The sequence below is a fragment of the Columba livia genome, chromosome 22 (assembly GCF_036013475.1).
Source record: "Columba livia isolate bColLiv1 breed racing homer chromosome 22, bColLiv1.pat.W.v2, whole genome shotgun sequence".
Lineage (NCBI taxonomy): Eukaryota > Metazoa > Chordata > Aves > Columbiformes > Columbidae > Columba > Columba livia.
In genome coordinates, this window is record NC_088623.1 from 1,644,855 (window position 1) to 1,661,570 (window position 16,716).

General features: G+C 50.7%; 1 protein-coding gene across 3 annotated transcripts in view; it reads left to right on the forward strand.

The window, feature by feature from the left end:
* LGR6 (leucine rich repeat containing G protein-coupled receptor 6) overlaps positions 1-6,168 on the forward strand; it is a 113,322-nt gene extending 107,154 nt beyond the window's left edge. For 2 of the 3 annotated variants that reach the window (XM_065038247.1, XM_005505349.3), the window contains 2 exons: positions 1,808-1,888; positions 3,720-5,097. In XM_065038247.1, the coding sequence (XP_064894319.1) occupies positions 1,808-1,888; positions 3,720-4,957 (1,319 nt within the window). In that variant the 3' untranslated portion in view covers positions 4,958-5,097. Of the gene's footprint in view, positions 1-1,807; positions 1,889-3,719 lie in introns of all 3 variants that reach the window. The other variant, XM_065038248.1, reaches the window with a different exon arrangement.
* Positions 6,169-16,716: the final 10,548 nt, after the last annotated feature.

Consider the following 16,716-nt stretch of genomic DNA (forward strand, 5'->3'; position numbering starts at 1 on the left):
TTTTCTGCTTTGAATCCCGCTGTGCCGGCCAAGGATTGTTTTGCAATTCACAGCTAGCCCAGTAGTCCAGGCAAAACAAAAGATCACTCCTTCACTTCATGCAAATGTTTAACCTAAGCTGAAAACCAGCCTTTGTGCGTTCCGGCCCTTTGAAGAGAAAAGAGATAGGCGCAGATTACGCTTCATGGTGGTTTGGGTGGCAGCAGGGCACAGAAAGTGCAAGTCTGCGTTGGTTTGAGTATCGTGACTGCACATCACAGCCTGTGCACTGGGGATGGAAAAGACACTGGAGATTTATAAGACTATAAAATACAAGGAGGAAATATTTTTCCATCCCACTGTGAGTGTTTTCTTGCCAGACTCCAGAGCAGCAGTAATATTTCAACTCTTATGCAGACACATTTAAAAAATGGCTTTTTTTTTTTTCCAAAGCTCACTGAAGCCGAGAAAACCACAATTCTTGTCAGGACACACTAAAGATAGCACGTTATTTGTCATCGTTCTTTAATCAAATAATCTCAGCTGAGTTTTCGAACACTGGCAGGGAGCAGGCCTCATGAGAGGCATCATTTCTGAAGACCTAACCCCACCAAGGTTTGCCACATCTCCAGCACTGTGGAAACTCGCTGTCCTGGCCAGTGTCCGAGCTGCCGGGACACACCTGGGCACCATTGGTCTGTATCATCACAGAGAGTTCATCCCACAGCCACAGACCCAGCTGCCTGCGTATCAGGCTGCCCCAAGCTAAAAATACATCCTTTCCCCTTCCTCCCACCTGCAGAAAACCCTCCAGAGATCTCCACGGGGAGCAGAGGGCCATGCCGGTGCCATGGGTGGGGATGGCACAGCGGGACAGCAGCTGTCCTCACCGTGTCCCCACGCTGTGGATCAGTGGTAGCTTGAGAAGAGGAATGAGGAACAAAGCAGAAAATCATGTCTTGGATTAGATTAAGGGGACGCCACTACCCTTGGTGATGACCTACAACTACAGGCCATCAAAAACACGGCCAAGGTGTCAGGCGCATCCTCTTCCAGCAGCTTCTCCTTCAGCCAGGGAGTGTCTGTCCGACCCCCAGAGCCCAGGCCTGGCTCGGGGTGCAGCTGCCAGCGTGGCGGAGGTGCTGGCCCAGGCTGGGCTCTGGAGTCTGCAGGCATGGGCCTCTAAGCAAACCCAGGACTGGGAACCTCCAAGGCTAAAAGCAGGGCACCACAGCCCCAAGAAATCACAGGACATAAAGTAAAGCAATAAATGTTGGTTTCTCTTGTCTTTTTGCTTCTGAGACGTTTGGTGGTGGTGGCGGTGGTGGTTGCTGACGAAGAATTTGTGCTGCAAGTAGAGGCTAATGGCTCTCTTTGAACAAAGCTCCAGAGTCCTTCTTGATGAACTAACATTGGACAAGGGCTGCCCAGAAAGCTTCCATTTAGAAGATGCATTTGAAGGCTTTGTTTTCTGTAACCACACAGGCTAGAGTGTTTCTTTAATTTTAATACAGCATGCTGAGATGAGGGATTTGCAGTCACACAACTCTGGGATCTGGGGCTCTTACGCTTCAAACGTTGGGAGTAACCTAAAAACAGAGGGGCTGGACAAATTGCAACCCACCAACATTTACAAGACCTTCTCCCTCTACAACAGTCACTGCAGGGGACAAACGGGACACCAGCAGTGACTTTGAACTTGTGAGCTGGGAACTGAATGGGAAGGTCTATGTTGAGGACAGGCAGTGGGAAAAGCTGCTGGCCCAGTTAGCCCTGATGGCCCTGATTGTTCTTCTCTGAGCACCGTTTCTCATTGTTTTCTCCTCAGATGACCTAGATGCAGATGACCTCCAGCTGGACCTTGAGGAATCAAAGCTGCACCCCACTATTCAGTGCACGCCAAGTCCCGGTGAGCAGCCAGGGAAACACTTTGAACAAATCCCCAGGATCGCACAATCCTTCCTGCAGTGTCTCACAGACGTGCAGATCAGAAGCCTGAATGGTTGGGCTTTAGCCAAACTGGGCACAAGTGAGGAGTTTCCTTCTCCCTCTCGGGTGCAGTTGTCATCCCGAGAGGAGAGGACAAGGTCATGGTGTCCCTGACCAGTAATCCAGGTATCACCAGCTCCTCCATGCACAAACCTGCCTGCACTCACACACTGGTTTTCAATGAGATCCTGTTCCCTTGCAAGACCTAGACTTTGCTTTGTCCCAACCAGCCCAGAATATTTCATGACGAGACTTTATCCTTGATCTCCTGATCATACTTGCGGCACTGCAGACTCTAGGGGTACTTTACTGTGTTTCCTGAGAAACGGAGAGAAGAAGGTGCTGGACTGCACCCACCCACTTTCTTCTTCCATCAGAGATATGCCAGTGGGCACAGGTTGCCTGGGGCACAAGGAAGATGCCTTCTGAACTTGTCCCTATCCACAGCTCAGTGGTGTCCTACACAAGCCCAGCTCGAGGCTGGATAGGCCTGGCTCAGTGCGGGCAGCTGTGGGTCACTGGCGAGGATGGAGTTTTCACCAGTTGTCCCACTGAATTTGCTGCAAAAGAGACAAGAAGGAACAAGAATTCAGCAGAGACCGTGCCCTGCTGCCTGGGTACAGAGGTCCTGACTCTGAGGAAAGCCGGCCAAAGACCTCCACCCTCTTTCAGCTGAATCAGATTTCTCAGTTTCCTCTAATTTATTTTGGTCTCTAAACTTGGCCCATCCTGTTTCTGGCTTTGCTGCACTCCCACCCTGAGCCCCTCACTGTAACACCCAAATCCCTCCCAGAGACACCCCTGTCCCAGCGCACTGTCTCCACCCTCTCTTCTTTTTCCTTTGGCAAGCAGCCTTCACCACCAGCACCATTTCAACCCCTCCGTGACCTTCCCTTACTCACCCCTCCTTCTCCCAATGGCCATGCTCCACCATTCTGTCTCCTGACATCCTCCCACGTTCTCCTTTCCCAGGTCCCTCTGTCCCTTCCCTGCCACCCCAGCTCCCCCATCTCTTCCTCCCTGCCTGCTGTCTCTCCCTCCTGCTCTAACACTTCATCTCGTCTTGGCCATCCCCTCCATGTAGAGGTCATTCGTGCAGAAACAATAAGACACCACTTAGCCAACATCTTGAGTACAAGGGCAGCGGCTCCCAACGTCAGCATCCTGCCGTCTCTCACACATCTCCACACCGCTAACTCCAAGACCCCAGGGGTACGAGAGAAGGAGCAGCTAATGGCAGTGGCCCAGATGCCAGGTTGACAACAGGTGTGTTAGTGGGTCTGGAGTCCCGCAGAAATGTGGGACAATATGGTCATGAGTTCCTTTGGACAAAAGCCTACCTAGAGCTCAGGTTCTGCCCCACTGAACAGCATAGGGCAGCTGGGACATGAGATTTAAAAGGCTTCAACATGCATACAGTCGAGGGTGGCAATGGCAGGCCTCGACCTTTTTATATTTTCAGAGCTCTGACAAGTTTGCCATTTCTCACATTTCACATGTGACCTCTCCCTGCACCTCATTTCAGCACTAGACAACATCTGAGAGCGCGTCCTGGTGGGACAGGAGGCAGGCACAGAGCCAAGAGGCGGCTGCAGATGAGGGCAGACAACGTTGTGTGCTCCTCCCCAGCCCTCAGCATTCAAGGGGCTGGGGAGCCAGGGGAGGGCTGGGACTTGGCTGCTGCTCCAAGCAGCATCACTAGAGCAAAGCGAAATATTCTGGGTGTAACTCTGAGGTTTGTTTTCTTCCAGGTCCCTTCAAGCCTTGCGATCACTTGTTTGAGAGCTGGATCATCCGCCTGGGAGTCTGGGTCATCGTTCTGGTCTCGGTACTCTGCAACGGGCTGGTCATCCTGGCTGTGTTTGCCTCTCCCAGCTACCTCTCTCCAGTTAAGTTCATCATCGGCTCCATCGCTGGTGCCAACATGCTGACCGGCATTTATTGCAGCATGCTGGCCCTCGTCGACGCCTTGACCTACGGCCACTTCGCCAAATACGGGGCCAGATGGGAGACGGGCGCAGGCTGCAGAGTGACGGGGTTCCTGTCGGTGTTCGCCTCCGAGGCTGCCATCTTCCTGCTGACACTGGCTGCCGTGCAGTGCAGCGTCTCGGTCTCCTGCGTGCGGGGCTATGGGAAGTCGCCCTCCTTAGGCAAGGTCAAGGCTGCTGCCTTTTGCTGCCTGTTGCTGTCATCCATGGCTGCCGTTCTGCCTCTCTTCTCCGTCGGGGAATATGGAGCATCCCCTCTCTGCCTCCCATATCCCACTCCAGATGGGAAACCGGCCACCCTGGGCTTCACGGTGGCCTTGGTGATGACAAACATGCTCTGCTTCCTGACTATCACAGGCACCTACATCCGGCTCTACTGCAACCTGCTGAAGGGGGAGTTCAGCGCTGTCTGGGACTGCGCCATGGTCAAGCATGTGGCCTGGCTGATCTTCACCAACTGCCTCCTCTACTGCCCAGTGGCCTTCCTTGCCTTCTCCTCCACACTCAACCTCTTCCTCATCACCCCAGAGGTCATCAAATCCGTGCTCCTTGTGGTCCTGCCCCTGCCCGCCTGTCTGAACCCCTTGCTCTACCTGTTCTTCAACCCCCACTTCAGAGATGACCTGCGCCTGCTGAGGCAGAAGGGCCAGGACAAGAGGAGCTACCCCCAGTCCTGCGGGGCTGATGACATGGAAAAAAGCTCCTATGACTCCACTCAGGCTCTGGTGAGCTTCTCCGACATCAACCACATGTTTGAGACACCCGATTCCCTGGGAGTGCACCCCATCCTTGACAGCTACAACTTCCCCTCCATGACGCTCGTCCCCTGCCAGCAAAGGGTGAGCACCATGGGGAAGGAGAGGGTCTTCTCTGAGCATTGTCCCTGCCTCAGTGACAGTGAGGTGCTGATCCCTTCAGAGAGCCGAGATCTGGCCAGCAGCAGCCTCCGGATAACCTTCTTCCCCTCCCCGCCCACACCACCCTACACGTCTCACTTATAAACCTCCTCTGAGCAGCCGTGCCGACAGCCCCGCACCACACACTGAGGACCAGCCCCAGTGCTGGGTGGCCAGCAAGGTGACAGCAGGCTGCTCCATGTAAAGCACCGGTACAACCCGTCTACCTTCACCCCCATCACATCTGCCTGGGCACCAGGCACTGCTCCGCCAGCTGCCGCTCTCCTGGAAGGGCTCTGACTGAGCTCCAGACACTCCGGGCTGGCCGTGGGAGGAGATAAACCCCCTGTGAGTGTTCCTCCTGCTAGGGACTGCCTGGGAGAGAACCCACCAGCCCAGGAGATGGGTCAGGGAGACCCTCCTCCTCGTCATCCTGCAGCATCACAAGCCAGGAGGAGCCTGCAGCAAAGCCAAGCATGTCTTCTCAAGGCAGAGACATCTTAGCAAACGAAAGTCTTTGTGGCAGAAACACGTCGAAATGGCCAACTGCAATGATGTGGCCACCCATGGGGACCTCAGGCCTTATCCTCCAGGGTTCTCTGCAGGTCCCACAGACCCCTGGAAATAGGCTTGTGTCGGTCCCACGCCATCGACCGGAAGAGCAGAAGTGGGTTAAAAGCAGTGTATTCACATTGCACTCTGTTTTGGGAGGCTCCGCTTCACCCGCTGGGAGCCTGGTGGGCTGGGTAGGACCCCCACCTCCAGCCAACACCAGGAGCTGGGGACACCCGGCCCATCTGTCAGTCTGACCCACAGTGTCTAACAAGGGGTCTCTGAACACCAAGGCAGCCAAATCCAAACACCTCCCCAGATAAACCTGTGTGCTCTGCCTGAGGTCGCTGGGCAGCACCTGGCCAAGGCACCCCAGGGGACATTGTGGTGCCGCCACCCCCGCAGCTGCAGATGTTGGTTCTTAGGTACATAAGTCCCCCACAGAACACCCATTTTGAGGACTGTGTTTGCCCTCCCCTATTCTAAGGGCAGCTCGTGTAGAAGGAGGGAACAGAAACCCGTTTGTGGGATGATGGCACCAGGAGGACACAGGCTGCCGGGAAGAGTCTCAAATTCGCTCCCTGCAGCTCAGGGGTCTCCCATATCCATCCCCTCCATCACAAACCCTCCCACTGCCGCCCAGCGCAGCAGGGAGCCCCGTGGTCAGAGCTCAGGCCCTGGGCAAAGCTTTGGTTCTGCTGATGTTACTGCAGCTGTATGTCACTCATTCTTGTGAGATAATAAATGAGCGCCGTTGCTGACCAGTGGCTGCCTCCCGACCTCTTGCGTGTGAAAAGCACCTTGTTGGTTGATTCGGCGGTCGGCTGCTGGCCTCTCCCAGCCAAGGTGGGCTGTGGTGGCTTGGATGGTGTCTGTGTTGCCTGAGTGGGGACTGGGAAATTGCACAGTGTCCACATGAGGTGGCACCATCCTCCCCACCCCTCTTCTTCAGGAAGGAGAGTCAAACCACCCACCTTTATGCAGCAGAATTACACCACCAGTGTCCTTCTCCAGACCTTGTGGACCAGACCCACCTGGTTGCACCCCATGATTTGCTGCTCGGCTCTCTGGGGTCATGAGCAAGATAGAGTCTGCTGCTGAGTTTAAGGACCTCATAGAGCAGAGTCTCCTGTGCAAAGACAGACTCCCCAGCAAGAGCCTCGCTCTGCTTCCCTTCTCTGCACAGGAGCCCTGTAGCCTTATCTCAAGAAGGAAAACCTGAGAGGTGAGCAGGAAATCAGAGGAACGAGATTCAAAGATGAGAGGATGGGAACCCCAAATTTAGTGACAAACTCCAAAGCTATGCTATGCAGTTCCGGCAGGAATTATGAAAAAACATGTCCTGTTGTGATACTTGAATCCTGATCCAGACTTCTGATATCCTACAGATGCTCAAAATCAGTTCTCATTAAAAACACTGAGATATTTTCTTCCGTTTCCTAAGGGCTGCTCATGTGCACACGACTGGCAGAGACTCATACCTAGTTTGATTTGCAGGAATAAAATGCTTCTTCAGAAGTGGGATTATACATCTCCAGCAATGACCCAAATTCCCAGCATGTATCTTGACACCAGAAGGAAATCCCTAATTATAAGACATCCCAAAATAAACCCCACTGACATTGACACAATGAGCATCATGACAAGACACAGACTAACTGCAACACTCTCTTGCCTGAAATCCCGCACACTGCACTGCTGCCAGGACTATTCATGCCACACTAGCAGGCATTGAGGTACCCAAACGAACACTTGCCAAGCAACTGTCCCCAATGGATGGAGCACATACGCTCTCATAGCAGGGATGAGACCTGTTCCATCTGCTTCCCTGGGGCCACGAGAAGCCCCTCAGAGCTCATTTAGAGCAAACGCCCCCTGAAGCCCTCTGAGCTGCCATCCTTGCAAGAGTACTAAGAGGAGAGAGTATAAACATAAAGCACGTTCGGTCCTGACCCACAGAGGTGTCTGATAAACAGTGAGAGCTTATGGATTTGCAGGGATGCAGGAAACAGAAACCAGCATCCACCCCTGTACTATCACAGGCCATAAATTTGGAGCCTGAACTACCTGTCAAATGTTCATTAAAGTGCCTTTCGTGGAACCTCTGACAGTGTACATATGGCTTTCCACTCAATAATTATTAAAAACGAAAGTAAAAGCAACCCTACACCATCCCATCTCCCTTCCTCCCAGTGCCAGGCTGACCGCTTCAGGCAGCTCAGTGACAGAGGGTGACCCTGCCCCACGGGCAGCACAACCAGCCTGGATTACCCAGTCCATGGGCACTCAGAGTCAGCTTGAGCTCTGTAAACCACTGCTGGTCAGCCAACAGACGTGTGAAATGGCTTCAGTTAGCCCAGAATAGAGGGAAGTTCTTGCTCCCCACCCTCCACCAGTAAGAACTCATAAGGCTGCTCTTCTGCCTCCAGCACTAAGCTTTGGCAGAGACACCACCTGGTCTGGATACCTCCCCTCCAGATGATCCTCTTCAGGGTCACCAAATGCTAGCACAGGCCTCCCAATAGCAACCAGAGGTTCTTGAGGCATCATAAGCTGTTCCCATCAGAGACAGGGCTCCCTTGGATTCCAGCCTTTGCAAGAGGATGTGTGTGACTAAGGGGGTGAGAGAGAAGTTTAAGTCTGGGCCCCTTCCCTGCAAAACGATTGCTCCTGGTTGGAAGAGGTCTGGCTGCCAAAGAGCCCCAGGCAGCAGCCAGGGACTTGCACCTCATGGTCGGACAAGTGGAGCTGGTCTGTGAGTCCCAATGCAATAAGGCTGCTGTTCGGTCGGTGTGATAGGGGGGTGACAATGCCCCTGTGCAGCCGGTGGTGCTGGGTCCCTCTGACACACCAGGAGCTGCTGGTGGCACAATCTACAACCTGAGTCAGCACGAGCACACAGCAGTGGTGGAACACATGGGAAGGGAGGAAGACGAGGCCACCCTGCCTTGTGGGTTACCTTTTGGCTGACGTGGCGTATTCCAGGTAGAGGCCCTCTGGGTGGCTGGATGACACGTGGAGCTGCTTTGAAAGCCATTGGCAGGGCTGGGCACCTTTGAGGCTTCCCCTGCACGTCAGCAAGGCACTGCCAGGACACCCCGAAGGGGAGAGACAGCGTGTTTCAGGAAGAATTTTGGCCCTGAGGGACCCGGAAGCATTGTCTAACAGGACAATGTGGAGACGCTTTGAAGGCACTCTCAGATGCCAATATTTTACTTGTCCAGCCCTCGTGGCTGTAGATGTGCAACTCCTCTGGAAAAAGCCAGTGAAGCAAGCACCCTACAGTATTACTTTTTCAATCTCATTGTTTTTCCACCAGCATTGTGATTTCTGGAAGCCTGGGCCATGGTTCGGAATGCCTGGGATGGCAGCACAGCCACAGCCATGGGAATGCAAATGATGAGAAGCAAGACCTGTTGGGTTTGCAGTGTCTGGTACCGGCCTCCTTGGAGGCCAAAGAAAAGCAGAGACATTTTAGAGAACGCAAGCTCCTCTTTGAGATGGAGATAGACCACATGTCATATCCGACAGACAACCTGAGCAGACTCAGGTTATACCCTGAGCTACCAAAGCATTAATGTCTTCTCCCTACTCTGCAATTACACAAAACCATCTTCACGTTTCCAGAGTATCTCTTCCAAACATGCCCCAAGAACGATGACTGTTCAAGACCTGATTGGCAGCTTCCAGGCTATCTCATTTGCACCAAGTTTGCTGGTTTGAGCTCCTAGAAGCAAAAACAAGGCATTTAATCTCAACTTCTTGTCTGTGAATATTTTGTTAGATGTAATTCCTGCTGGGATCTTTTTCCTCCCATCCAGACCCAACATTTCTCCATAGGGACACTGTGCTCCCAGCCCTGAATCCCAGCCCATCTCCTCCTTCCATCACAGACCCCAGGAAGGGGATGCTGGCTGGTGTAGGCACAGACAGTCCAGAGCAGGAGCATCAGGAGGACCAAACATATCAGCTGTTGTTCTCACTGCAAAAGACATTGTGATCTTCAATCTCCACTGGCCAGGGTGCACATTTCCCTTGTATCTGCTGCATCCTATGGTCTCTGTCAGAGTTTCGGAATGAAGCAAAGATGGGCAGAGTGGCACAGAAAAAGGTGAGATCTGACGGATGACCTTCCATTCATGCAGTGAATGTCACCCACATTGAACCACCACTAATATTGTATAATGTCATAACTCCAAGAAGGGAAACTAGGCGTGCTCTAGACAGTCATGTTGGAGTAATGAGACATCTTTTCCTCATAAAGAATCAAACATGCTCTTTCATTACTCATTACAGTTTCCATCACCCGAAAATAAAAGGGCAAAAATGCCAGGCGGCCAAAGTACTTCTTCTGACAGCATAAAGCAACTGCTCATTTATTGATGAATATCATCATAAATGGACTGTGACAATCGGGACAATCAGAATCCATTTTCTAGTTATTCTTTTTCAAAGTGTTCTGAAATAAAATAAAATATAAAATAAAAAGCAAGACCCACCAGGGGACACAGGAGATGCATTATTCACAAGGAGCAAAGCACTGTGTTTGAAGGTAATAGCTAACACCACATCAAAGACAACAACCTAAAACCAGAGACAACTGGCCAACCAGTCAGCATCACACATAAATATTACAAGATCTATTTCTTTAAACTTATTAGCTGATTATCCTAAGTGTAAATCAAGTTGACAGCAAAGCCATATACAAACTAAACACACATTTTCCCCTCTCCCTGATGACAGCATTTGCTCTGCTTGGGGAGAGACTGGATTCTCTGAGGTCTTGTCTCCCTTCCTGGGACAGCCTTAGGGACAAAGAGAACTTGCAGCCTGTAGGACGTGACCCATGGTCCTGATTCTCCCATTGTCCAGTCCAGGGACACCCTTACACGCCACAACACGCTCCCAGTCTGCACGTCCAGGTTTTCACATCCCATTGCAGAGGAACAGGGGAGATGCACGGTTGATCTCATCTTGATAACACTTGACCGGAATCATAGGGGGGTCCTGTTGTTTGCATATAACCAAACACCTTTTTTTAAACTTATTACTGACTTTCCCAGCCAAGACACAGAACAGAGCAAAGGGCCAGGAACTTTGGGAGTAGAGGCAAAAACCAGCTCCTCCTCTCAAACACATCATCCTACATCCATGTTTACACCGCGGCCTGTGGTAAGAACTGAAGCTGAATTGCTGCCAGTCTGGGGATAAAATCCAGCAGCCACTCCACACCACCTGGGAAATGTTCGAGGTTAATTCTGACCAACAACAACAACAGAACACTAGTTTCATTATGGATTATTTCCTGAACCAGAGGAAGAGAGGAGGATGGAGCCAGACGAGTTGTTTTAGCAGTAATGATAACTTTTCCTAACATGAGGTGTTCAAGAAACTACAGCCTTTGGCAACACAGCTAAGGTGACCCTAATCGTCGAGGAAAAAGCAGACGCAAAGTTGGGTGCCAGGTTAAAGGGGTGCCCAAAGGAGCCCTTGCTCCACACAGTGCTCCACAGCCAGGCGCTGCCCCTCCTCTGCTGCCCCACAATAATGGAGCCACTTAACAAGCAGAAAAACAATTGCACCAAAAATTCCACAGTTGTTTTAGCTCCAGGCCCTCGGGGAAAAAGCCTTTTATGCTTTTAATTTTTTGGTTTTTTTCTCCTGCATTTTTTGCCAATTGAATCAATCAGTTAAAATAACTGGATTATGTTTCTCCTCCAACCCACCTCTTCTCTTCCTCCTTCTCCCACTCTCACATTTAGATCTTTATTTTTCCTTTCTCTATTTTTTTTTTAAACTTCTGGTTTGGAAAAGTTACATAACCAGAGCTTCACGTTTCCTTTTGCCACCACATTGAAGACATTTGAGGAACGTAGCGAAGCGAGTTTCACCCTGAACACACACATGTTCAGTTATATTAGGGGCAAAGGGAAAGAAGACAAGAAGACAAAGCAGATTCCAGTCCGGTTTGTATGGTTTGGTTGGCATTTCTCTGCCCTGCCGTGACCCCCTCGTTGTTCAAATCCTTCACCCACCTCCATCTCTCCATCTCCACTTCTTCTCTTCCTGTTCCATTTCCATCCTGTTTCTGTCAGCAGATTCCTGTTACATATACCTCTCCATCCCCCTGAAGAGAAGCTGCTAAATTAAGGTATGCTATGAGTAAGTTATAAAAGACATACCCATCATTAACCAATTGACATGATCAATGCTTTCTGACCACCTGCAAAATGAGGGGACAATTTTCAAGTTTTAGATCCTTCTGCATGATGAGAGGGAGACACAAGATTAAGTGATACATTGTTTAGAAGCAGAGTGCTTAGCTTATATTTAAATAGTAATTAAGAGATGTATTGTAAGTAAGAAACTAATCAATTATAAGTAACTTCACAGAATCCCAGAGTGTCGGGGGTTGGAAGGGACCTGGAAAGCTCATCCAGTGCAATCCCCCCATGGAGCAGGAACACCCAGATGAGGTTACACAGGAAGGTGTCCAGGCGGGTTGGAATGTCTGCACAGAAGGAGACTCCACAACCCCCCTGGGCAGCCTGGGCCAGGCTCTGCCACCCTCACCAGGAACAAGTTTCTTCTCAAATTTAAGTGGAACCTCCTGTGTTCCAGTTTGCACCCATTGCCCCTTGTCCTGTCACTGGTTGTCACCGAAAAGAGCCTGGCTCCATCCTCCTGACACTCCCCCTTTCCATATTGATCCCCATGAATGAGTCCCCCCTCAGTCTCCTCTTGTCCAGCTCCAGAGCCCCAGCTCCCTCAGCCTTTCCTCACACGGGAGATGCTCCACTCCCTTCAGCATCTTGGTGGCTGCGCTGGACTCTCTCCAGCAGTTCCCTGTCCTGCTGGAACTGAGGGGCCACAACTGGACACAATATTCCAGGTGTGGTCTCCCCAGGGCAGAGCAGAGGGGCAGGAGAACCTCTCTGACCTACTGACCACCCCCTTCTAACCCACCCCAGGTACCATTGGCTTCCTGGCCACAAGGGCCCAGTGCTGGCTCATGGTCACCCTGCTGTCCCCAGGACCCCCAGGTCCCTTTCCCCTACGCTGCTCTCTAATAGGTCATTCCCCAACTTACACTGGAACCTGGGGTTGTTCCTGCCCAGATACAAGACTCTGCACTTCATCAATTATTTCTTAGTATATATTGTATGTTAAAAATTTCTAAAAATTGTAGTTACTATGTAATAATTGTGTGAATATAAGCAACGCAAGAGCATCCAGTCATTGGAGCACTTACAGAGGGTGATTCCCAGAGCTCCCCAGCACTGTCAATAAAGAATGCCGCTTAACAGTATAACGGACTCTGCTGTGGAGTTTATTTCTCCTTTTCACCCCCATGTCAAATAAAAGAAAGAAAACAGAAATAAAACTGTGCTGCAGATCTGAAGCAACCAGGTGTAAGTCAAATGACCGAAGCTACCCAATACTCTGTTTTGACAAATGCTGGTGAATAAGGAACACCCCAGAGCCCCTGGGCTTATGGGGCACAAGGTCTTGATGTGACGGTGGGGTCTGTCTTGCAGATCCCTTCTGAGACAGCAGCGTTGCTGGAACAGCTGATGAGATCCATGAGGACACGCAGGCCGAGGCGCTGTGTGCTCTGCACAGAGCAGCAGCGATGGTGGGGAAATGCTGATGAGGCTGCACCTTGGCCAAGGTGAAGAGAACCCAGGGGAGCACGTGTCCGTCACTTGCAGCAGCGACTGTTCTGTGGCTGAAGCGCGATGATGGTCCTTTGGCTCTTCACACAATGGACACCCGGAGCCCCCATCTGCCCTCCAGACCTCCACTGAACCAGTGCATTGAGGTCCAGATTTTTGGAGAGCCCCTTCTCCCTCGGGTTTACCTGAAAATCCAAACAGCAAAACACAAAGGCGATAAGCTGTGCCTGGATGTCTGGTGACTTAAGAGGGACCATTAGCTCCTGTTTGGGTGTTTCAAAAGAGATACCGGAGTCTTTCCAGCCACTGTCACACATATACACACACAAAGAGTTTATATGGGTCTTAGGACACTGATTCTGGGCAGATGTTTCCACTGGAGAGCTGCTGGAGCAAACCTGGAGCTGCTCTGCCCTCGCGTGGTGTGTGGACACTTGTGCAGCGACACATCTCGCTGCATCTTTATGGCCGTCACTATATCACATCCTCACAACTTATCACGATATCACGTTATCAGTGGTTGTAGAGGATGCTGTACTCATTTGCACATGGACCATTTTGAACGTACCTGGCAGACCACATCCAACAAATATCCGAATGACGCCCTGGAGACACACGCCATCATGAAGATGAGCATAAGATATCATTGGATGCTTTTTCAAGCGCTTCTCACGTCACACTTGGGAGACATTTCTTACAATATTCTGACGACACTCCCCAACTCTGGAACTTTGATATCCAAAAGCCATTTTTAATTGACTCCAAGATCCCAACCAAGGGACAGAGCCAAGAAGAACTTCAAAAATCATCCAAAGCCCCAGCCTGAGACTCCTGTGAAAGCTGGAAAAAATCCCCATGGGCAGATCCAGCACACCAGAAACAGCCAAAGGAATTCTGTAAATATATAGATCTAAGGCCTCACCAAAGCCATTTATCAAATGTCTCAGTGATCCCATCGCAGGGACATTTAGAAAATGCCCATAGGGCATTACTGATGAAACAATTGTGCTAATCATCACGGCAGTTGTGAAGCTGCCCTAGAGTCAAACCATATGGATTTACTGTGAACGTCTTGCTGATCCTAAAATTGCCCCAAATAACACCACGTAGAAGCCATTTTGGAAGTGATCTGCAATGTCAAAGCATATCCATAAACACCCCATTAAAAGGAACATGACAAAAAAAAATGCCGCAAAGCATCCAGTAATAAAAATCTTTTGTGTGATTTTTGGAAGCATTCTCCTGGGGGTCTTTTGAAGGGATTTATACAATGATCCATCCATTTTTTATGGTCTTATTTACAATGGCTCCTTTGTGGGGATTTGGGCTTACTCTTGATAGCTCCTTGGCAGTATTTTTGGTCTCTTCAGCATGTTTTCACAATAGCTCCGTGATGGAGGTGGGGTATTTTTACAAGAGGCGTTTCATAGATTTTTTTCAGACAGTTTACATAATAGTTACATAATGGTGTCTTGGGGGAGGATCAGAGATTTGAATTAAACTGTCTGACTGATGTTGGATTTGCGAGTATTAATATTTTCCCTGTTAAGTCTATATTCATTGGACCACAACCTCCATTTTATGCCGCGCAGAGCAAAGAGAAGACAACTGTAATCACAGGATTTTCACTGCTGACTGCAGTGGCAGAGGAAGGGCTAGAACAGCCCCAGTGCAGACGGCTGGAGATAACACCACCCTGCAGGCCATGGAGGAAAGAAATGGAAGCTGTGTGAATCTTCCCGTGCTTACAGAATGCGACACTCCCAAACTGCTCATCTGTGACGGTCCAGGCCAGCGCTGAGTCCCTGCCAGCAGTCAGTCCCCCACAGGAAAACATGGCAGCAAAGGAAGATGAGCAGGGCAGCCCCAGAAGGACAGCCCTGATGGGTCAGGTGCAACTCCTCTTGGGGCTGCACCTGATCATGACCCAGTAAAGCAGCCAAGGCCCTTCCTGTGATGCATCTTGTTGGTAATCTGAAACTGGCAATCTTCTGGGCAATAATTCTGGGGCAAACCAGATTTGATTTGCAGTGTGAGTGGCAGCGTGACAGCAGCTTTCCCAGCGTGGCTTGTGCAGCACACACTGAGCCGGGATGTACTGCAGCTCTGGCGGGCCAAGCCAGTGCATCTGCTGGGGAGCTGCTTCCCTGATGTCCCAGCACAGGGATGGGAGAGTGTCTGAGTCACCAGGAGTGTTGTGTTTTGGCCAGGCCCTCCTGCAGAGCAGCCCTGGGCCACAAGGAGCCAGGCCCTGGCTGCCCGGGACAGGTGTGCCACACGTGACGTTCAGTACCACCTGCCCCAAAAGTCACGCCATGCAGACCACGAGCACTACTTCAGTGTCACACCTCATCCCACCACATCCCAAACGCCTCTTCAAATATGCCACAACACAGGTGGCTCCTCCACTTACTGCACTGCCGCTGTCCCAGAGGCAAGAGGTCTCTAAGTTTGAGCCAGCCTGAGGGAGCAACCGAAAAGAAAGCCTGGAGGAGACTGAGGGCAGAGCTCATGGGCTGCAGGTTCCTCAGCAGGAGCAGGAGGGGCAGGGTGAGCTCTGCTCTGTGACAGTGACAGAGCCCAGGGAATGGCAGAAGATGTGCCAGGGAGGGTCAGTGGGACATGAGGAAAAGGTTCTTCACCCAGAGGTGCTGGACACTGAACAGGCTCCCCAGGGAGGTGTCACGGCCCCAACCTGACAGTGTTCAACAAGAGACTGGACAACGTCCTCAGACACACGGGGTGACCTGTGGGGTGTCCTGTGCAGGGACGGGAGTTGGACTCCATGATCCTTCTGGGTACCTTCCAACTCATGACATTCTATGATTCTGTGATTCTATAAGGTTCTCCCAAGTTTCTCCCTTGTACCATACAAGCTGGGACCTTTTTATGCAAGCCCAGAGGACACTCCAAGGACGGGACAAGTCCTATCAAGTCAAGCCAAGGAATTCAGCTTTGTGGACGTTAAGACAGACTCAAATCACAGATTAGATCAGAGGTCTGGAGGTCTCTGGAGGTCTCTGGTCCCACCCCACTGAAAGCAGAGGCAACACCAACATTGTGTTGGGTTCCTTGGGGCCTTGTCCAGGTACCCTGTGGGTGTCCTTGAGAGCACAGTGCATTCTTACAGCACGTTCTAGATACCATCACCATGCTGTGGTGGAACCACATTCTCACAAACAGGGATGACATGTTCATTTCCCAAACCTCTGCTTTATAATTATCTGGTTATTCTGAAACAATGCTACTGTGGTAAGTTTCTTTGTACGTTATTTCTGAACCCTGTGATGTACCTTGCTCTTGTTTACACATTTACAAAGTTGGTGCTTTTTGTTTTCTCTGTTTTAATTCCTTTTTCCTATTTTAAAATACTTATTTAAAAGGAAAAAAGTACGAAGAACAGTAATGTGACGAGCAGCTCAATACATCTGTCAACATTCACAATGACGTGTATCTATGTCATAAAGATCCAATGCAACCCTAATTTCTGTGCAGTATTTTTCATCCTTTGTGATCGCAGAATCATAAAACGGTTTGGGTTGAATGGGACCTTAAAGATCACCTCGTTCCAACCCCCTTGCCATGGGCAGGGACACCTTCCACCAGACCAGGTTGCTCAGAGCCCCATCCAAACTG